A 24,147-nucleotide genomic window follows, 5' to 3' on the forward strand; every position below is an offset into this window, starting at 1 on the left:
CATACATTTTCATTGGCGGTAAATGGATCACACACCACAATTTAGCCAATCATACAAAGCTTAACAAAGTTTCCTTCCAGAAGAAAGTGATTAAGGAGACTCATGGGTAATTGGCGGAGACAGTCCGATGCGATGACAAGGCTAGACACGTGGCTTGGTTGCAGGTTGGGCTAAAGCATCACACATGCGCGTAGCCCGACGGCCCAGTTGACGGCCCTGGGTACGATATTGTGCGTTCCGTGCGCGCGTTGCGCGGCCTCCCTCCTCTCTGTGACGTGAGGCCGTATAAACGCCGGGAACACGTCGTACCATGCATGATTTGGGTATAAGTGGAACCGAAGCTGTTCAAGTCCAGGTAACACAACACTTACTCAAGACAACAGTTTCATTTTTAAAATGAATCCAAGTAAACGTCCAGTCTATCCGCGGGCCCGAAGGTCACTGAGTGATTGGTGACGAATGCGCCATCAGGTCATGTTTGAAGGAGCCAAGTCTGAATATATCCATAAGTTAGTGATTTTATATTAGTATTGTTTTCGACTTTCAGATAGTGTTCAAATCGTGAAAACAAACAATGTCATAATCTCGGTTCAAGTGATCTATCGCTACCTCTCCATCCACGCGTGCTCTCCATCAATGTTTCATGAAAGGGGATGCACGCCACTCTAGTTCTATGTAGTCGTGAAATAAAGCAGGTATGATGTCATCTGATTAAGTTTGTGACGGCCAAGTCTTTTACCAGAGCTCTAATGTTATCCTTCCACATTTGATGTGCTAAAATTTATGTTATGCTGTATGATACTAGCCTTCCAACATCGTATGTTCTTTAAATGCTTTAAAATGGTAGAGGAATATAATAATGAGTGGGTCGGATATGGTCGTTACAGGGCCAAGTCGAGAGGAGTACGATGGATGGGTCATACAGATCACTTTTTGCGGTTCCGTAGCCCTACCACTCCCTGGCTGGTATTGTTGTGGGGAGTGGGCTTGGGCTTGGGCTACGGAACCGCAGAAAACAGAGCACCACCATGCGGCGCGTCGAAGGAGTGTACAGAGAGTAGCAGGAATTTTTGGTAATGTAGTGGAAGGAGGTTGCTTATATTTCTTAGGGGTGGACCATTTGATATCCTGGGGGGGTCTGGAAGAATTTTGGGGGGCATTTTTTTTTCACATGTTCAACTGGATGTTGTTGTTTTCCTTGTGAATCCTGGCAATTTTTTTTGCATTCTTCCTCCAAAGAATTTTTTTTTAATGCAGTGATGTTGCAAAATCAATCTGTTTATCATACATCAATAGCTTGTACATAAGTGACTAGTGAGTTTCTTTGCCCTGAGGGGCGGTGGATTATTTTTTGCCGACGTCAAAAAGTGGCTGACCCCCCCCCCTATTCCAACTTTCAAAAACAGGGTGACCCCCTACGCACGACAAGGGTAAAAAAAAAAGTGGAATATAAATCGAATAATGCAGTATATATATATATATATATATATATATATATATATATTATATATATATATTATATATATATATATAATATATATATAATATATATATATATATATATATATATATATATATATATATATATATATATATTAATTTTTGGAGTATATTTTAAACATTCAGTCATTCAATGTTTAATGAAATTGTTGTCATGTCAGTTGTTAGATAGGAACTTCAAAGTGTCAATTCTAAAGTTTGAATACAGTAGAGCTGTGAATGTATTCACAGCCAGATGTCCAGAACTGTTGTAAGAAAAATGTGATTGTGAAATATTAGTGCATGTTGCTTTCTAATACTGAATTCTCATAGAGGAAACAGAAAAGTATCAGAAACTTGTCATGCTTTTCATATGAACTGCAGATTTCATAATGATTAGTACACTTTGCAAAACAGACTTTCAATTTACAGACATCAAGATATTTCTGACATATATCTCTGATATATTAATTTACTGCGCCCGAAGGGTGTGAAAAAAAAATATTAAACACCCAGATATCTCTGATTATATATAATATATATATATATATATATATATATATATATATATATATATATATATATATACATATATATATATCTATATATATACATATATATATATATATATATATATATATATATATATATATATATATATATATATATATATATATATATATATATATATATATATATATACAGGGATCACTTTGGGGCACGATAACGCGATATTTACGCTCAAAAATCAGAAAAATCACATTCAGAAAAATCAATTGAGCAAAAAAGTCGCGCCGATAATTCAAATGGGGCGTACATGATACCTTTATGCGATCTAAATTCATCGGTAATATTTGGCAGGTTTTCAGTACAGAACCACTCATTGTGTCGCTGTAGAGAGTGCTATAATTACGCTAGAAAAAAAGCTGTTGCAGAGTTACCCGTTTCAACAGCGTTTGTGATTGGTTGCCAACAGGAAGTTTTGCGTTCATTGACAAATCATTGGAGTCGATACAGCAACTTTTCATTGCTGATGTACAGTGTGTTGTCGTCGCTCAAAATGGCGCTTTTGAAGGAACATTCGTGTCCAGTACAAGTGGTAGTGCGAAGAAAAAACGAAAATGCACTATTCTGGACTACTGTACTTCCGTTACTCCCGCACTAGAAAGTATGGATTCGATCGCCTCTGATTACAACTACACTCAGTGTGACAGTTTTCGGACAGGGTAGTGAATTTCGCCCAAAGCCGTTTCATAAATGACGAGCACAACGAAATCTTATTATCATACCTTTCGAAACTTTACGTATTGTGTTTATCCTCAAAATGTTAACACCGACAGAAGTGGCATTTAGGGGTCAAAGTTGCCAAATTTTTGCCCCCATGTTGAGTGCATGTAATCGGACTGCTATCGCAGTAATCGGAGTGGTATTTTGAATGTGATAAGGGGCTAAATATTGATATTTTGAAACTTCGAACCCCGATTTTCAATGTCGATGTGTTTAGAAAACTATATGGAAATATTTTGTGATAATTAGTTACGTTTAATCCATGGACGACGCAACTATATTTCAACGTGTATAGCGCTTAGATATCGGACACGGGCTGTCCCTGTGTGTTGCGTTCGACACCTCGTATCGTACGGTGTGGCTAACTTCAACAAGTTGTAGCACCGGAAATAGCTTCTACCAAAAAAAAATCCAAAACAGAATGGCATCGTCACCTGACTTAATATGTTGTAGCTGACTTGTAAAACGCTATCAAAACGGAGCGAAGTGAGTATAACGAACAGCATGTCATTAAATGTCTGAAAACTGAGGTCGTCCGAAAACTGTCTCACTGAGTGTATTGTTATGCAAATTAACCAATATGCAGAAAATCAGGGAAAGTTAGGTCCGGTTCCCACAGACTTTGAAATTCTCCCACTGTTTTTTTTCATGTGCGATTTTATCTCATGCCGTTCTTGAGCCAGGGTAATCCCTGATATATATGATGTATGAAAGTCATGCAGCTGAAGGCATGCTGAAGAATATTGTTTGATATTTTAAGGAAATGCGCCCAAAGGTGCGCCGAAAAATTTTAAACATACATATATCTCAGATATATGTATGTCTGATACATTAAAGTTTTGCACTAGTACCACAGGGGGTTGTCTACATGTCCGTCCCCAAGGGTGGGTAGGTGTTTCGTTGTATCGCTAATAAAGATATATTCTACCAGCCTTTGGTGTTTCGGTTCTTAGCGTAGCACTGCCCTTGACAATCTTGCGTATACGTTTTATCAACATGCTGCGTCTATTATCTGATGAGTTTGAGTGCCTAATTAGCCAAAGTAACCAAGGGTAAATTACTAATCTGTGGATGCTCTCATCAGATTATCACCGGATTAACTTTGACAAAGTCAACAACGAACGCACCAGCAAGGTATCTTCAGTTATACCTTGCTGGTGCGTACGTTGTTGACTCTGTCAAAGTTAATCCGGTGATAATCTGGTGACTGCGTCCACAGATTAGTAATTTACCTCGTTTACTTTGGCAAATTAGGCACTCAAACTCCTCAGATAATACCAGTAGACTAAATTACTACCCTTGCTTGCCTTAGCGAATTACGCAATCAAACTGGTAAGATAATAGACGCAACACAGTGACGAAACTTCGCTAAAGATTGTCAAAGGACGTAAATACGAAAAAAGAAATCGCTACAAAACCAGCGCTAACATAAGACAAAGACACCAAAGCTGCAAAGAAAGGTTGGTAATATAACTCTTTATTGGCAATATATATCATAGTAAAACATATTAAAATAAAATAAACCATAGCAGGAAGAACCCTGTCCTTAGACAAGACACCCCTACCCCTGGGGACTGACTTTGTTGCAATTCCCTATGCTAGGACGGGGCTCTGAAAAATGTCTTATTATCATTAAAGTTACGTGCCCGAAGGGCGCGCCGAAAAATGAAATTGAATAATGAAATTCATGGCTAGCACGATGCATTTGATGCATTTTAGGCAAGTATGAGCCCGCGTCAAAATTTAAAAACACACTGACCCCCAATTGGGCATTTCAAAATAGATAATAGGTGACCCCATCACCACAGTAAAAAACAGGGTGACCCCATGAATCCACCAGCCTCCTAGGCCAAAGAAACTGACCAGTCCCTCAGTCCCGCTAATTTTTAAAAGTATCTTGTGCGAATTATCATAACCAAGCCCTCCCCCAGTATATTTGGTCACACTGAGATAAATGTTACACCTTAATTCCAATTCGAGACAGTTATTTCTGCCCTAGTAATGAAAAGATACTGGACCACGCACCAAATGAAATGGGAAAATTGGACATTTGGTATATTGGAAATGTGCATTGTTGGAAATAGAGTTTGTCAGAGGAAAATTTGAATGGCCGCAAAGTGCCATCCTAAGTATACACACCTATACATATACAGTATACATACCTGTTTCCTACATTTCAATCTCAGCCCAAAGATTTTAAATTTAGAAATAGGCCTAAAAGTTAATAATCAAGATGATAAAACCATTTGAAAATTGAAAATTAGTTCCATTTCGATTTTCTTTTTTGAAAATGCAAATTGGTTTATTGGTTGGCCAAAATGTGCCACAGATTATAATACTTGACGATGACAGTTTTGTTTTAACATCTTCTGAAATTCTGTCATTTGACTTGTCAGTGCAATCTGTCCATGTCACAATCATACCAGAGAACAAAATTATTTATTGGTCAACACACAAGAGATGATATGCATGTATCTACAGAGTGTGTTCACTTATCTAAAATCAGTGAACAATTCAAAAAGCCAAATGTAACTGAAAATTAATTTCAAGAGGCTTTTGGAAAGACAAGAAGGGTGCACGGAAATGAAAAAGTTACATCCCAAAAGGTTCTGGCTGATACTGTGATAGTTTTTTTTTTCTTCCACATTAGCTTGCCAGTTTTTTTCATAAGTCATCTGAAGCAGAATTTTGCTTTTCTCTTGTATCTGCTGGGAAAATTTTTTTTTTTTCGAAAATATTCCAGACCCCCCCAAGATATCAAATGGTCCACCCCTTATATGTAAATGATCAGCATGTTGCTAACCTTTGAAAAATTCAGGTAGTGATGACGGTCCCTGTATTCACAGTCATGTTGACTTCCCCCACAGGCACTCAACTCAATGCAAGCGAAACCATCACTGATGCAAACTGATTGCATTATAATACAATCAGTTTGCATCAGTGACGGTTTCACTTGCATTGAGTTGAGTGCCTGTGACTTCCCCGTTCACTGCCATGGTTGGCAAAGTGAAAAACCCAGGCCTAGTCGGGCCTAGTCGGGCCCTCTAGGTTGGCAATCTAAAATTTAAAGTGAATTCATTTGTGCGCCCTTGCTAGTAGATCGCCCACGGTTACACATGTAAACATATCAATACGCCTATCTGAATGTATCCCATATGCTTTTAGGCATGTCCAAGTTTACAGTTATTATACTGTCTAAAAGTGGGCAGAGAACGGCAAGGAAAGACATTAACCCCAACATGTGCGGTTAATTCTCGGAAATATCTTTTTTATTTGACAGAAAACTAGTTTGTATATGCGTAAATACTTCCATGTTCAGCGCACAACACCATGCTCCGCGAACGGCCCCACGCTACGTACGTTCGAGAAAACGGTCCTGGGACATCAAGCATGTTGAGCAAATGTGAATCGTCACGATGCAAAGTCTGCTTGAACCCAGAAGAGAATTAATCAACCCTGCGCTTGCGGAGGCATGGCAGGCTGCGATCGATGCAAATTGCAAGTGGCTATTTCGCCGCACGAATTTCAATAAAACAAATAATAGCGAAAAGCAAAATCGAACCTGCACAAACTATATTCTGTGTTCGGTGGCAAAAAAGTAATCATCAATCGAGGGTACACAAAATGATTAATTTTGGCAGCGATCCCTGGCATTGCGACAGGGCCAGCTGAGGCATAATGTAGCTTCGTGAAACTCAGTCTCTGTGGGAATTTCCAACGTGTTTGAATTCGCTTTAAATTTTAGATCACCAACCTAGAGGGCCCGACTAGGCCCGACTAGGCCTGGGTTTTTCACTTTGCCGCCATGGTGTACTCTGCTCCCATAGTTTTCTGTCGCAAAGATAAGTAGATAAAACTCACAACCAAATTGCCGAAGAATTGTAATTACCTTTGACTGTGATAAATATGATGTGTTTTGTATCCATAATTGTTCAATGTAGATTATATTTGATGTGTGTATTTAGGAGAAAGAAATACAAGCTTGAAGGCTTTGGCCATGTGACCTTGTCTCGCTAAAAAGGTTTGTCATAGACTAGGAGGTTCACCTTGTTAAATCACAAACTTCCAATATTTACAAGTTTGTTACTATGGTAATAGTTTTCAGTCACGGCGTTAACTCTGTGAACTTGAATGTCCACCAAAACTTTTTCTGAAACTACAGATTCTTGGCTTTTCAGGAAAGTTACGGAGCATTTCTCCGCCAAATATGTTACCAAAAATCTACTCGGGTCATGGACTACTAAGTTGTATTCTATGACATAATATTATGATATAAAAATAAGTAAGATTTGTATAGCGCCTGGTATCCACTATGATAAAGTGCTCACATATTATGAGGTTACGAAAATATGGCAAAGGATGCACAAGGAAATTGGCATGGCGACCCTACGTGAAGCGGAGGGCGATGCACTCCACCAATACAATGTCCACCAATGTCATGATAACCTTATTATTTACATCTTACATTTTTGACTGGGGTGTCAAATGGGCTGAGTATTGACTGTTTTCATGCAGTGTCAATAATTTTCCTTCCAATTTATAGTGCAATGGAAGCTTGGAATGCTATCTTGGATGTTGATGCACTACTGGATAGCCTTTGCAGTACATGAACAGAACATAAGACGTTGTCTTGTACTTGTCCAATAGGGTCCCTTAAAACCATTCAACAGTGAATACGCAGATATAGCTGCAAGGGTTTTTGGCTTTTGTAGTGCAAGCACAATTCTGTCATTCTCATGTGTAATAGTAATTCAAATCCAAAAGAGATGCAATTATCTAATAAATTATCAGAAATAATCTAGTACTCATAAATATTTGCTGAGAAAAATTAGATAATTGCATCTCATTGCATGTGGACAAATATTTATTTTTACATAATAATGATAGAAAAATGACATTTGCAATCAGCACTAATAGTCGATGTTAATATGATCTGTATCTGTATGAAGCAAACTCAGTCACATACATGTTGGTATTTTTAAGAGAACCTTGTTCGTCCCCACTGTCCCACTGTCTTGAGGGACTTTTAGGTTTGGTCATGGCCGTTCGTTCGTGCGTGGTGCGTGGTTATGTTATACATATGCAAGTCAATTTTTTTTGTGATCAGATCTAATATGGCTGTGTGACGGACATTTTATTAAAAAAGCAGGGACTATGTCATTGACAATGACTTTTTGAAAAAGAGCTCTATTTCTAAAGCGACTGCACTAAATTTGTTGAAACTTTGTAAAGATGTTTGTCACACACAACTCTGATAGCACAGAGTCAGTATTGCATCAATTAATTGCTAATTTGCATATTTGATGAATTATTGTAATTAGGGTGACAAGTCTAGAAATACTGCAGCAAATTTGATGAAATTTGGTACAGATCTTTAGCGCATAGTCTCACGTAAGTTTACAAAGAAAGTTAGCAGCGTTATGTGAATTATGTGTTATTTTGCATATTTAATGAGCTTTCCTAATTAGTGGGCTATCTCCAGAACCACTGCATGAAATTTGATGAAACTGATACAGATGTTGATCACTCAGTACTTTAAAGTGGCACTCCCATTTGCTAACATTTTTAAAACACATCTTTTAATGCCAACTGTTGATATTTGACGTGGTGACTGCACGCGGATCGCGGGATATCGATAAGAACATGTCCTCAAAAAAGTAAAAGTTTGAATTCCGGTGGCCCACCAAAATTCAGCTTCCGAACATTGAACGTTCGGCACTTTGGCCTTTGTCAACTAAGCTATGGAGCACGAGTCGACGCTGACGCTGCTGTACGCCACTGTACCACTCGTGTCATTGATCGGTCATGTCCCGTGGGAGAAAGCCAAGTCTTACTGACTCCGTAAAAAAACGAAAAACAAGGTTTGCTGATTCCACCAGAATTTGCATAGGTGACTAGCACAGTTACGTTTGGTTGATACATAGCGGTCGCCGTGTGGTATGCATAGACACATACCACGTGGCGGCCGCTATGTATCGAACCGCACGTAACTGTTTGGCAGACGACAAAATGTAGTCATCAGAGGCGGCTAATATTTTACACGTAAAAAGTGATATCTATGTGGTATTGGTTAAAAATATAATACAACTGATTGAGAATAATGAAAACGACAAAAACTGGGGAGAAGTTTTAAAAAAAGTTCCCTGAGGTAAAGGCGTTAAAGTCTTCGCAGTGGGAGATAAATTAATTACGTCGTTCGAACTTATTATGGACTCCCTAGAATATCGTCAATCAGCACAACAACAAACCTTCGGGGGATTTCCTAAAGTTTCAGGATGTGAAAAATACGCTCGGGTAATGACATGTTTTTATCGATATCTCGTAATCCGTACGCAGTCGCCACGTCAAATATCGACCGTTGGCACTTAAAAAATGTTACGAAGTGGGAGTGCCACTTTAATACTGTATGAAGACCTTAAGCTGTACCATGTCAATTCATTGCTAATTTCCATATTTGGTGGATTTTTGTAATTAGTGTGACATGTCTAGAAATGGTGCATTAAATTTGATGAAACATGCAACAGATGTTGATCTTTCTGTGATGTAATAGCGTGCATTGAAAGATAGTTGTATCATGTCAATGAACTGCTGATTTGCATATTTAATGAATTTTGTAATTAAGCTGATATGGTAAGAAATGGTTTCATCAAATTTCATGAAACTTGGTACAGATATTGAGCTCACATTGCTTTAGCATTGAATAAAGACACAATGCAGTATTATGTTAAAGAATATTTAATTTACATATGTAATGAACTTTCCTAATTAGAGTGATATGTCCGGAAGCACTTCATCCAATTACATGAAAATTTGTATGGATGTTGATCTCACAGTGTGGTAATGCAATTCATTGACACTTGGTGTTATCGTTTATGAAATGTGGTACACTTGATAATCAGTCAGTGTTATAATAGTATGCAAAAAAGCAACACCCTGTCTATTAATTACTTATTGTCTCATTTAATGACCTTTTGTAATTAGGGTGGCAGCCCACATTGGTTTTACGTTTCCACCACCATGGAACTCATTCTTAATCTTAGACCCAATTAATTAACAGGACTCTATCCTCTCTAAGGACTTGTAATCAAAGTACCCATTAACAAGTGGGGACTGTGTCATCAATGATGACTTGTTTTTACTATGGCGTTTTTACTAGGGCATAAGTTTTTCAATCTCTTTCTAGGGCATACTCAAACTACGTATATGAGAAGTTTTGTTATAATTAAAGCTCCATAAGCTGTATCTTTTGGCTATTTTTCAAAACTTTTGTTTTTAGGTTTCCCCACACTTTCTGCATTAAATCACTGAACTGTAATTTAATGCCAAGTATTTAGCATATCGACACAACCTATATGAGTATAATCTCCATTGTTATTGTTGAAAATGTATTCAAGTCCGGACTAGAATTCATTTGTAAACAATAAACAATGATCACTGCACACATACAGCTTGTGTTGACAAAAAGAATACTCGAAATTTCAGCATGATAAACGGATTAGGGTCAGACATGGTAGTTGATATACAGAAGTAGAATACTGAAAAAACTTGCCACAAGTTACAGCATATGTCCCTTTAATAAAAGGATTCTCAGGAATATAATCTAGTTTCTTATCAAAAATGATAAAATATCCAGGTCACTAACTGGTGAATCTTACTGGCAAAACAAAAGCAGTGTTTTTGTTAAGGCCGTTACCCCAGTAAATGTTACCTGGGTTCCCCAATCATTTTACCGGGGTTCCCCTTGTTATATCAATGCAATCAGATTAGGGGACAGCAGAAATGTTACCGGAGTTCCCAAATCAATTTTACCAATGTTCCCCAACCTTAACAAAAACACTGAAAAGGGTACTTGAAATTGAACTGTACTTGATGCAGCAGTTCTTGAGTTTGGAATGGACACTGGACAGACATGATCCTTTCTTATATATCAGATATCAGTAACACATATCTCACTCTCTTCATGTAGGTATCAAATAGGAGCCAAAAACTGACAGCCTATTACATGCATGCACTGACATATTTATTCTTACTGTGATAATTTACAAAACGGTAATTCTTTGTCTAGCTTTCAGAGCATTTGCCATGGAATTTTGGATGTGGATATCACAAGAAGTTGACAAGACATATTTGTTTTTGTGCTTCAATTTCCTTTTTGAAAATAAACTGCTTGATGATTGCATGAATATAATTTCTGGGCTATTGACAGTGACCTATGACATTATCGTCAACGAAACCATGATTGTTGCTTTAAAGTATTGCAGAGAATTCTACCAAAAGAAATTAGTTTGCTGACTCACTTTATCCACAAAGATACATTTTACAGCAAATGCTGTCATTTACGGTTTGAAATTATGGTAGTATGAAGTGAAATGTATAATTTGTTGATGTTGTTAAGTTTTACTGCATGAGGATACATTTTTGACAATAGGCATTGAAAAGGCAAATATTGAAGTGTAATGCATATATCTGTAGGAAATTCAAGTTGAAATCAACAGTTTATGAGATCAAGGAAAGGACTAGGAGACTGAGAGAAACATTAACTTGTTGATTTGAGTAAGTCTTATTGTTTCAGAATACACTTGCACCGTAAAGGCAATAAAAAAAGTGGTGAAATGTGTGTAATTTGTTGAAGTTTGAAGAAAATTCATGTCATGGTCAACAAATAATGAAATCAGGGAATGGTATTGGTTAATGTGATTGTTTACAAATTCCTAACTGTGACATGATAAATGTTAAATGCACAAATGTTAAAGTGCAAAAATCTGAAGAAAATTCATATCAGAATCAACAACAAGCGTAGAGAGATTGGGATATTAAAGACATGTACATATATGTAAAATGTTAGAGTTGTTGATGTTGGCTAATCTGATTGTTAAATGATATATTCCGACCAGAGGCAATTCTAGGGAAGAAGGTGAAATGAGTAATTGTCTGAAGAAAATGTATGTGGAGTTGGTGATATCGAGATTACGGAATGAAAAAAAAATTAATTGTTACCATAGATAACATAGATATTTGCAGATATAAGATTTCTGTCACGGGGTAATGAATGGCAAAACAGTGAACAGTTACGTCAGAAACAGCAAAATGTGTGATTAGGGAGAAGAGACATGTGTAAAACATATTTTGTTGATTCAGTAAGGCCTAGACTATAGAAATAACGGGCGACGCGCTGACCATTAACGTTTATTTATGGGCAGGGGCAAGAGGAAAGCCAAAAATAAACTGGCGAGGCTTGCCGAGCCCGTTAATTTGGCTTTCCTCGAGCCTGCGCCCACAAATAAGAGTAATGGTCAGAGCGGAGTCTGTTATTTCCATTCTATTCTCAGCGAACCCAAGAAAACCGTCAAAATTTCCAAAAATTTCAGGAGCGAACGACAACTGGGCCCCAGAAACTGAGCAATACGCGACGCACAGTCGTGTGTGCTGGAAAAAATTGGCAAATCCGGAGATGTTTTCAGAAAAAAGTATCTCAACTTGACCTACAAGTGCCCCATTTTATTTTGTGATTATGATTTACGTTTGAGCTGTTAAGTTACGATACTTTGAGTTGTTAATCTTATTATTCATATTCAGGGTAACAAACCATTACTGTGTATTTGTTGTCAGTCACGTGGTTCAGCTCGCCCAATCGAAATGCGACGGGCAGGGCATGATAATATAATGTGGTTTGTGACATGGTAAATTGAAAGATAGAAATGTAAAATAGATTGACTTTTTGTATAAGTTAACACAACTGCCTGTCAATCCCAGTCCATGTTGTCAGATGCTTCATACACACCAGGCACTTTGCTTTTATCAGCAATAGGAATATCATATTTCATACATTAGTTTTGTACAGTATAAGTTTATATGATTTAACTATCCATCAGAGATACTGCCCTCTGTTATTAATAGGAGCAGTGTAATTATCTCTATGGGAAGTCTCTTCTACAAACCTGTTTGCTGTTACCAGCAACCCTGATCATATATTAAGTAGGTGTAATTGAATGATATGCAGCAGTATTGGAGTGTAAATAAAACACCCCCCAAGGCTTATGGAATCACCCTCTCAGCAGTATTAGAGTGTAAATAAAACACCCCCCAAGGCTTATGGAATCACCCTCTCAGCATTCTTTTCAAGGTTCACGTATCAGCATCAAGTTTTACACTGATATGTGATAACAGAAGACTGTGTGTGTTCACAGCATACTGTCTACATACCACCATTTGTGGCTTGTTCATTCTATGCTTTTATTTCCAACACATTACAGGATAAAATTTCAAGAGAGGAATTCCTCTTCAACAAAGACATTTTTACAGCTTGCTTCAACGTCAGCAAGATGTATACCACCACTGACACACATATTGATCAGGTAGGATGTTTTTTTTGTATGTCATTTAGTAGTTGTAATAACTTTTCTACTGCGAGACTCACTTATTTCCCAAAATGTTCAAGGACATGTAAAGCTTTTTCATCTGAACACATTGATTTCGAATTAATGCATCAATTTGATTTCATGCAAGGTTGACATTCAACATGTACACTGTACTATGGATGGAACACTTACATGTAAGTCTGAAGAGTTCGTTTGATTATTTGATTATTTGTGTTTTACATTGATATTTGATTGTTTACTGCATAACAAAAATGTGGGTTGTATAGATCACCTGACAGACTTGGACAGGTTTCAGGTTTCTGTCCCATTTGTATAGTTTGATTATCTTCAATGCAGTGTTGTACTGATTCACTCGTCTGCACTGTTTCTTATGTAGGCCATGTCAGTTTACCTCTGAGTCGATCCTCTATGCTTGCTATTGTTTTCATCAGTTATGAGAATTGTACATTGATACACCTTATGACTTGTATTTTGTTTTCAATAATTTGTGATCTTATGTTAATCTGTTTACATCACCAGCGAGTACTATGTTATCACTTGGAAGTAAAAACCTCAAATACTTATTAAGGACTGCATGGTAATCAGTGCATGTTTCTGAAATATGTACTCTTACTATTTACTTTTTACATTTTTTTTTTTGTAATCATGACAGATATTTTAAATATGATAGTTGGGGGAAGCTTTGATGGTTTTAAGAAATGGAATGAACTTTGTCCTTGGTGATAGTTTAAAATCAGCAAGATTGCTGTGGCAATGTCTGTCTGACTGATTAGTGAAATGCAATCAGAAGATAATCTGTTTCATGGCAATCTACTGGTTTGATGGTTGGTGAAATGACCTACGGTACAGCCTACCTGCACAACAGTTTTGCTACATCACATACATGTGTCTTCCATACTGTATACTCCATTGAAAAAATTCCGTGACAATTTATTTGCGAAAGGCAGTGAATAGCTGAGAATTGTAGGAAACTGATATATGTTACATCTGTAAAGGCAAATGGAATACAAGAAACCTTGTCACATTTTCAGTAGAAATTTTCTTGTCAAGTCTGATGTTATCTGACATGGTCATGACATGTTAGACATAAATTCAAAATGTACCTTTGAATAGATGAAGATTTTTGAAGCAGATTTCTCTGACCTTTGGATACAGTACTAACCAACAGAAACCAAATAAAACATTTTCTCAGTGGAATTTGTTAACTGTTATGAATTTTACAAAGTTTAGTTGTGATACCATCAGTTTTGTCATTACCAGTGTGTTCTTGTAAATGACATTAATAAAGTTCAATGCATGAAGTCAATATTGAACAATTTATATTACTAAGCGTGGGTTGCTTGAGAGAATGTGTGGTATCCACGGAAACACGGATTTTTAAAGTGTGATTTAGGGTGGAGCTGCTGCACATTAATTGCCAACTCAGTTTTTTCAGTAATATTTCTCATCTGAGATGACAAGGAAACCTTTTCAAAAAGCAGAGAATCTAAAATTACTGTAATATGTTGGCCATAGTTACTCAAAGGATGAAGGGGATGCATATTTGGGGTAAAAACCTCAATTTGGTATTAATGATAAAAATTAATTTAGGTCCAAAACTTGATACTATTTTTTGAAATGTAATATTTCACTTGATAAAAGAGTATATGTAGAAAAAAACAACTTTTATTTTGCATTATCCTTATTTCTAATGGCATAGGTTGAAAGACTGACACTCAAAAATAGTGATTAAAAACATGATAAAATTAAAATGCCTGTTATTCAAAATGTAAGAACTTTATTGTCAAACAAAATACCCATTTTGTTATATAGTACTTAAGAGCATGGTGTGTGAATATCTCACAATATTTGACCTAGCCAGAGTGGAGTTAAATTTTTTTGAAATCTTGACTCGAAATTGGGAGAAAAGAGAAGCCAGGAAATCGGATGATTTGCATACATTTACATAAATTAACACTTCTTTATCATGCAACTTACAACTGCCTGACAAGCTAAAAGGTAAACCCAACCAATATTTTAATCTTGGGTGAACAAATTAATTAATCAATCAAATGAATATTTGCATCAAATTAATTTTGTTGGGTGCAGCTCTCCCTTAATAGGATAATTGTACCTTGAATTTACAGATGTGCAGGTGCAAGCCACAGATGTGTAGCTTAAATGACTGCAATTTGGTTTAACAAGTTTTTAAAAAGTGGCAGCAACCTCAAATTTCTTCAACCATACCCAACATATAAGGAGTTTTCAAACATGGACCCTCTATGTCCCATCGTGTTGATGGCCATACAGTAAACACCAGTTTTGAAAGAGTGTCGATGCCAACTGGGTAATGTCTTTCAAGCTTATAACAGATTTTCAGGTAAAGTGAGAATTTCAAACAGTACTAGTACAATTACCTGTATTTTTCAAGGCAAAGTTTAAATTTCTTAAAAAAGTTGCTTTTATGCAATCAACATTGACCAAGTTTGTACATGTACATGTAGTTGTAACGTGTTGTAATACTTCTCGAACGAAAACGTATGCAAGAAACTATGGAAAAGGTACAACTTTTCATGTGTAGAGAGAACATTATGCTAATGTTCGAACCATAGCAATATCACACATGAATTTAATGAAATATTAACCCATAGCTCCACTGTAGTGCAATGCAGAAAAAATGCTTGTTTTGTTGCTTGGTCAAGTATAAATTGAAATGTAAATGAAGGAAATTTTAAGGGTGTACGTATCAACTTGCAAAGCAACCATGCAGCCATACATCATCTTTTCTTGCAGAAAAGTAAATAGCATATTAGCTTAAATCTTTACAGTCAATATTCAATAAGTTGATCTAAAATATGTGTACAGTAATTAGGAAAGTGATGAAAAACATCAACACAATATTTTTTCCGTATGGTATGTTGGTAGATCGACAACTGAAAAAGCTCAACCATGCAGATGTACATCCATCTTCGCTTGCCAAGGCCAAATGAGTCCTTAGATTGTTTGATTAAAAGCACTGCTATGCAGTTGTATGTGACCTGTGAATAGCCTATCATGTAATCGCATAGTACATGTATTTCAGCTCCAATGGCCACGCACTGTCCATGAGTGACCTTGGAGAACACATCATGAGCGTCTTATCTGTTTGTTCACATGTAAGAGTTTGACTGACAGTCAAAGGAAAGCAGTAACCTGACTTTCAAATGGCAACGACGTCACGTACGTCTGGAAGTGGCAAATCTTTGTACTAACAATCACTATGCATTACCGTACCAATCCAAACATCAGATCGAAACAATGCAGTCTCATAGTGCGTAGTGGTATCCCTGCTCCCAAACATGCAGGAACAAGTTGCCAAATTATGTTGTGTTTCCTTGTCAGCAACATACATCGGCAAGAGTCTTGAAGACGATGAGCTCATCGATCTCTTAGTTACTTGTTGACTGCTCTGCACCAACTCGGCCCTTAGACTTCTGTATATGTACGTCAAACTCGGATGATGCCATGTCATCTTCCGCGTTAGATTTCACTGTGAAAATGAGCAAGTTCATTTATCACCTAACGGTCAATCTTTCCCTTTCATTCTCAAAATTCATACCTTATACTTCATCTACTTCAAAAATGCTCATTTCGTGAGATTTTCAGCCGAGTTTAAAATACACAGCGTCATGAGCGTCAATATTCCAGTGAGCAATATTCCACTCACCCCACACTGAACGTTGGGCACGTCAGCACCACTTACCCATTAGGGTGACTAGAATGTTGCTCACACTTATGTTTCAGCGATGAGTCTTTGGAACTCAGTTGAAAATAACACAATATGAACATTTTTGAAGTAGATGAAGTATCACATATGGATTTTTCAGCCAACAAATAACTGTGTTGGACCTACTGTCGCAGTTACCATTTGGCAGTTGGCCAGTGCCAACTTTGTCTCATCTGTGTGTTTGTAACATGTGTGACATGTGCTGTGATTGGTGTGCTGAATTGTTAAGTTGCAACCCACTTTACTCAAACTTTGATTTTATTCATTGTACACTGGCTAGCTGAACTGCTGTTACCAAATTCTCTTCTCGTTTATTGAGTTGTAACTTTGCGTTTCAGACAATAAGGATATACCACCAGATATCTAATGGGTTGTGGCTAATTAAAACCTATACACACGGTAAAACGCAACTAATTGCATTTGGCCTCTCTCCTCCCCTCTAAACAAAAGTTTGGAAGTGTGAAAAATCCAACCAAGCCTCATTTTGTATCAGCATACTACAATCAGTAATTTTGTCGCTATAAAATTGCAACAAATTAACAATGCAGTAACACACCAAATCTTTGTGATACGATCATACCTACAACTCTTTCCTTTTCTGACATATTTTCTGCTAACTCAACAATGAGGTAACGAAAGAATGAAATATATTAATTTAATAAAAACAGCTAGACTAAGTGTATCCAAAATGATTGTTACGTTATTGTCCATGTGCACTGAACCACATGTATGTCAAAAGAATGCTGGTTTAGTGCCCGTGCCGCACTGGCCTGGTACACGCCGAAAATATATTGATATTTTGCGATACATAGAATATTGTAGTGAGATATTGCAATAGAAAAACATGTAGTGTGATTTTTGCACTCAGTAATCGAAATACAGCCAAACCCTCTCACCCCTAAACACAGAAACTGCGTTTACTGTGCCCACATTTTAATTATCTATGGCCCTTTATTCTAGCAAGAGAATTTTAAACACATATACACTGTAAGGTATTATATTCGTAATTTACATGTACAGATCAAATACCATCTTTTAAAATTGCTAGACTAGTCAAGGATATTGCTGTAATTGTCTGTCAATGAAAGTTGGCAAATCTACACAAAATTTCTGTTAAGAGAGTGTCATATTCCTTAACATTATTCTTACTTTACCATATGGCAAACAATATACCGGTAGGGATATTATTTTTAAACTTATGAAACAATTTTTTCCCATGGCAAATTTTATACATTTATTGTTCAAGGCAAATCTATGACAATAGAACAAATATGATAATCTGAACTGAAACAAATAATTATGCCATATTCACACATAGCAGTGAAACTCTAGTCCCTATAATGATACCTCATCAATGAACATTTGCATATTTCATTAAAAGTTAAAAGAATTTCACGACCACTCTAGGATGTCATGCTAAATGTGCTGCAAATTCCACGTACATCAGATTTGACCTTTCTCATCATGTGATATCTCTCTGGTACAAATATTTCAATTATAGCAACAGATGCTCTTTTGTTTCCATGTCACTGTATGAAATTACAGGAAATAGAAGATGCATAGAAAATAAATATGGCTCTTATTAAATTATTGAAGATGTTGCGGCAAGTGTGATAAAAACATATACGCATATTATGTCTGTCTTTCTTACAATGTAGAGACCTCTACTATCGTTTACACAGGTTTTAAGTGCTTCATTTTCTGAAACCTGGCAACAGTGAAGTCATCTATTACCGGTACTGTCCACCAGTGTACATACATGTGTTGTAGAAAGCCAAGTCTGAATGATGTCAATTGTGTCATAATGAAGGGGTCAGCCACAAATTTTCAAACAAATTCAACTCAAACAATTTCAGGGACTGTGACGTCATCCACAAATACAAACTAGATGAAGATAACAGTCAAGATTTTCAAAAACTCATAACTGTAAAGCAATATCCCAATGTGGAACGTGTGATGAACCAGTACTATTTAAAAGTTATATATACTGCCAAATATTACCTAACCCTGTGTTGTATCAGCATGAATGTCATTTATGGTGGTACACATTAAGGCTGAACTGACTGGAGGAATAGCCAACATTTGGCAATAACCAATTTATCATATACCCTTGCTCAGTATTTCAAAAATCACAGGGAAAATTCTAATTTTCAGGTATAATTGGAAACCGCACAGTGTGATTGCATTGCTGGATATGTTCTGAAATAAATCTGTGCCATATTTATCTGTAAGATAATGTTGAGTTTAAGACATGCTAGCTGACTTCAAATATGCAGCTACATTATAACATAAGTTTGTGAAGTGGTGGTATTTCTAAGACTTGGTTAAAGGGAGGGACAAAGTCGCCCATTTTTCATGAATTTTGTTTGATACGAGATACTACGTATATTATTTGACATGTTGACAGATACTGATTGAATAGGTGACCGTGTATGTATTCGACCCCGGTTTTAGACACGATACATGAAACCATGGCGAAAATGAATTAATGGCGAAAATGAATTAATGGTCATGACCATTAATTCATTTCCGCCATGGTTTCATTTCATTTGTCTAAAATCAGGGTCAAATATATGCATGGTCACCCATTCAATCAGTATGTGTCAACATGTCAAACAATATAAGTATTATCTTATAAAAAAAATCCATTAAAAAATGGGCGACTTTGTCCCTTTAACTCCAAAGTACAAATATGCAGATTACAAATTATTTGAAAGACTTGCCTGATGGAAGCAACCATAAGGCATAAAGTTGCATTATATAGTTTCCCTATTTGGATATGCTGAGTCCACTTTAAAACACAGAGAAAAATAATACATGCTGACACATACATGGAATGATATGTTGGATATATGAATATAGAATTATGATTTTCAATTATTTTTCAGCAGCTGGTTTTGTCACTGATTTTTATTTTCCAGAGTGTAAGCATGCGAAATATATTTCGCTTAATTCACATAATGTTGATCTGTTTACTGTAAACCCCAGATTTGTCTGCTGTGTACAGCTAACTGATCAATGTGTGGTTAACTTTTATGGTCTGCTAACTTTACACAGCATCATCTTCCCACGGAGATGTCGACACCATAGGTGTCAGTATGTTCATATGCTGCACTGCTGTCATATTTTAATTTTGGAACTTCCTAGATGGAAGTCTTTCTAATTAGTTTCTGGATTGATTTCAGAAAACCGACAGTTTGCTCTAATAAGATTGTGCCTGTTTTTCCATATGAATATATCCATGTACCTACCATTGTTGGGTCGTGGAGTACATGTAGCTCACAAGGTCAGAGTTCTTCTAAGGGCTGCAGTTGACAGCTTTTCAACATCATTAAATGAAATAGCTGCATGAATAGAAATGAAATTGATAAAGATGATAAATATTAATGCTAAATCATTTTGCAATGTTTCTAAATTGATCGTATCAGTCAGTTAATGATCGCATTTACTGTCATCAGGGTGTATATGTCTGCTCAATGCTGATATTGCCTGATATTCTGTGATTCTGCAACATAAGAATCACATGATGATGCAAGCTGCAATCACTTTTAAAATTAGATAAGAAATAATATTTACTGATTTACTCTTCAAATCAATCTGGAATGGTCTACATACTCAAATGCTTATACAGCATTAATGTTGTTTGGATTGTGTCATTGGAATTAGTTCTTCTGGTCCAGGGGAAAATGTCTATCATGAGAGGTAGTCTACAATTTGAAGTAGAGTGAAGTCAGTGTACCAACTTTGAAATGCATTATGGTCTGTTCTTTTTACATGCATTTCCAAAAGAATTGTTTTCAAGTCTAGTAGGGTGTCAGAGTATACTTATTTTATTTTTATTTATTTTATTTTATTTGATACACAGATCAACGGGCAAACCCACTAACAGATCTGCGAAACAAAAAACTCACACCATCACAAGACAAATGTACAAGACAGCCATAAAAGTAACACGTTACATTAAATTGAAAAAACATGTTATTACATGAATCAAAAAGGAGAACTGTTAAAATGACTGCAGTGGATAAAATAGTTTTAAAACTACACAGCGTAGAAAAAATATCTATATTACATTTAGAAGAGATATCATTAAAAACAGACATGCATCTGGGCACTGTCGAGAATTTTCTGCAATTAACAGAACACAAGTCTGGTTTAAAAAGGGGTTTCTTGCGTAAATTTCTACTGGGGGCATAAAAGCAGATTTGATTTAGAATATTTGGTGAATCATAATGTGAATGGATTATTTTGTATAAAAAGCACATGTCAAGGGTTAGTCTTCTATTGTATAACTTAGGAATGTTCAGAATTCTGCAATAAAATGGGTAGCTGGATTTACTGCAGTGAACATTGAGTTTGCGACAAATGTATTTCACAAACTTAATTTGTACTTGCTCAATTTTTTCTGACCGGCCCTGCTGGTGGGGTGACCACACAACAGAGCCGTACTCTAGAATAGATCTTACATAAACAAAATACAGAGAAATAATTGCTGAAATGTCATTGAATGGCTGGCAGAGACGCTTAATAAAACCAAGAGATTTGAAGGCTCTAGAAACAATGTTATTGATGTGAAAAGAATAATTAAGGTTGGAAGTAAGGTAAATGCCCAAATCCTTGACAACAGAGACCCGTTGAAGAGGAGTACCATTGATGGAGTAATCAAGAGAGGAAATGATTCTTTTCTTAAGTGTAAAACTGATAAATTTACATTTACTGATATTACAATTAGGTGACAGCTTCCAGTTGTTACACCATTGAGCAAATTTGTCAAGATCTTGCTGTAACATGACAAAGTCAGCGAGGGATGTGATGGTGCGATAGATCTTGGTATTGTCGGCATACAAGCTGAGCTTTGCAGAAATGTCTAACAGTGAAATATCATTAATAAACATAACAAAAAGTAGTGGCCCCAAGAGTGAACCCAAAAAAGGTATTATACAGACAGTTTTTTGCACCAAGTGCTTTATCAAACACCTTAGTGTATAAAATGCTATATTGTCAATACCTTAATATCTGTGTCTATGTGTGTGTATTAAGGATGTGTGTAGAAGTTAAGCAATAGTGAATGCTATGTGGAGCAATTTGTACCAAATTGAGTGTATACCTGCCTGCAAATGGGGTTACTACTGATTCTATTGTGTCGAAATTTGTGTCTATGATGTTAAAAGTTGTTTTCGCTGTAGTTTTAGCATGAAAAAGGAGAAAGCAAAATCAAATATTGAATAGAAATTCACCACAAGGGCCTGCATGAGCATAGACAACATGAAGGGTACACATCATGCTACTTCGCTCTACCAGTGGAAGCGACGCCGATGACAAGCAATGACTATTCTGATCTGGTGAAGCGCAAGCTAAATGCTCTAATGTGGCAGTTCTTAAAGCAGCTTCAACACCTTCACTACTCTTGCAATTATTTTCATGTATTTAATCATTTCTAAAGCTGATTTTCGCCAATCAATGATTTTCCGCAATCAGAATAATCTCTGCCTCAACATTAAGCTTCTATCTTAGTAAAGGCACCTGGTTTAGCACTCTTAAAACCTTTTTTTACCATTGCTGGTGTGAGCTCTCATATTAGCCAGACTGCACACATGCTGATTTAACATATAATAAATATGTTATAAGATAAAAGGCATATATATATCACAGAATTTTATGCTCAAAGTGATGTGGGTTTCTGATAATTGAAAGTTTTTGGATGGCCAATTAATAATACATGTTTTAGAGCTTTTTAATTATTAAGTTAAAGACATACAGTGCATTTAATTTATTGATAACCTTGTGCTGGTAGAACAGCGCCCTCAATATATTAATAGTCAAGCATACATTTTTTTTTGGCTCCATGACAATTTTATCTGGTGTTCATGATCACATATTGAAAAGAAGTTAGATATTTTGTCATGCAATGTCACAGGAAACAGGAGATTAAGATGCACTTTAATTGGCTGTCTTCACATTAGATGAAAACATAGTCATATATTTAGCATTTGTCTCCGTTCCTTATACACAAAACATAATTTATGCAAGAAATTAAGTCATCCAGATGCTACTGAAGTTGTACTACTTTGATATTCATCACGAAAGCTATGAAGAAATAAATCATTCATTTCATGAAGTTGACATAATATTTTGTGGCAACACCTACCTAGGTAATGAATCACCTCTGATATCCATCTACAAATCTGTAGATGGGTATCAGAGATAATCATTCCTGATTAGGATTACACAATGACAAATACATTTGCTGTCATGTTAATCAAGGTCATGGTTTACAGCAAACTTGTTTTCTTCTACTGAGAATTCATACAGACTAAACATCATTAAGTTGTATACATGTAAAATCATGAACTGAGTTGTTCTCAAGGGGTCTGGGTCATCTGAACTTACTTGTGAGTCTGTAAAATGTCTTTGAACAGCAGGTAACAGTGAACAGCATGTATTGTAGGCCAACTTTATGACTCACCTCTGTTCAAGAGACAAATAAGAGTTGGCAGGCAACTGTGAATTACACAGGATGTCAAGTGGTTTGTAGCAGTAGCTATAGGGTACACATAAATGCCGTTAATGTAGTTACAATTTCCATAAACCTAAGGAGCCCCTCAATTCTAACATTCCCACCATGCTGTGTACTTTAATATAAAAGTTTATTGCACTGCTACCAAATATATTATAAAGTTTGGGTTGGACCTTCATATCCGGCCAGAATGAACTAATGAAGGTTTTCATTGATTCTATAGCATTGTATATATCAGTAGCTTTAGCCATGTTGTAGTTGTTTGACAACAGTCAACAGATGGACTTTGAGCAGGGCGAGTTTGTGTGTGAATGCCAATGTAACTACTGTTTCTTTGGAGATTAAGGTAAGCAGATGAATGATACAGATGTTAATGAAATCAAAGAGAAAGGTACATCTATAGAAAGTTTTCATATTTTATGCAAGTCAACATGCCTTTAATGAAATTGAAATAAACAAGCATAAAATCACATTCATAAAGTCCAGTTGGATATGCATGTAGCAGCTAGTCCACAAAAAATAGGGCGTGTGATTACATTTATATAATTTCAAAATTTGATCTGTATATATCTGTTGATTTTACTCGTAATCTTGTGATAATTGATCTCATTTGATTCAGCCATGAAAATATATGCACAAAGCGTATCAACAAGGAACGAAATACTAGAGAGCATATACAATATAATGTTGAATTTGAACATAAAATGTGACCCAGTTTGCTCTTTTCAAAATCAAGATTT

General features: G+C 36.2%; 1 protein-coding gene and 1 long non-coding RNA gene across 4 annotated transcripts in view; one reads left to right on the forward strand and one right to left on the reverse strand.

Annotated features, from left to right (window-relative positions):
• The first annotated feature begins 215 nt into the window (after positions 1-215).
• LOC139120866 (1-phosphatidylinositol 4,5-bisphosphate phosphodiesterase epsilon-1-like) overlaps positions 216-24,147 on the forward strand; it is a 176,136-nt gene continuing 152,204 nt past the window's right edge. For 2 of the 3 annotated variants that reach the window (XM_070685485.1, XM_070685488.1), the window contains exons 1-2: positions 216-355; positions 13,020-13,121. In XM_070685485.1, coding sequence (XP_070541586.1) covers positions 311-355; positions 13,020-13,121 — 147 coding nt within the window. In that variant the 5' untranslated portion in view covers positions 216-310. Of the gene's footprint in view, positions 356-384; positions 510-13,019; positions 13,122-24,147 lie in introns of those variants that run through there. The other variant, XM_070685486.1, reaches the window with a different exon arrangement.
• On the reverse strand, positions 14,903-23,416 carry LOC139120868 (uncharacterized). The gene is made up of 3 exons (XR_011549157.1): positions 23,281-23,416; positions 20,142-20,234; positions 14,903-16,653 (listed from the first exon to the last, which is right to left on the reverse strand). It is a non-coding gene; the product is annotated as an uncharacterized lncRNA (long non-coding RNA).

The sequence above is a fragment of the Ptychodera flava genome, chromosome 20 (assembly GCF_041260155.1).
Source record: "Ptychodera flava strain L36383 chromosome 20, AS_Pfla_20210202, whole genome shotgun sequence".
Taxonomy (NCBI): Eukaryota; Metazoa; Hemichordata; class Enteropneusta; family Ptychoderidae; genus Ptychodera; species Ptychodera flava.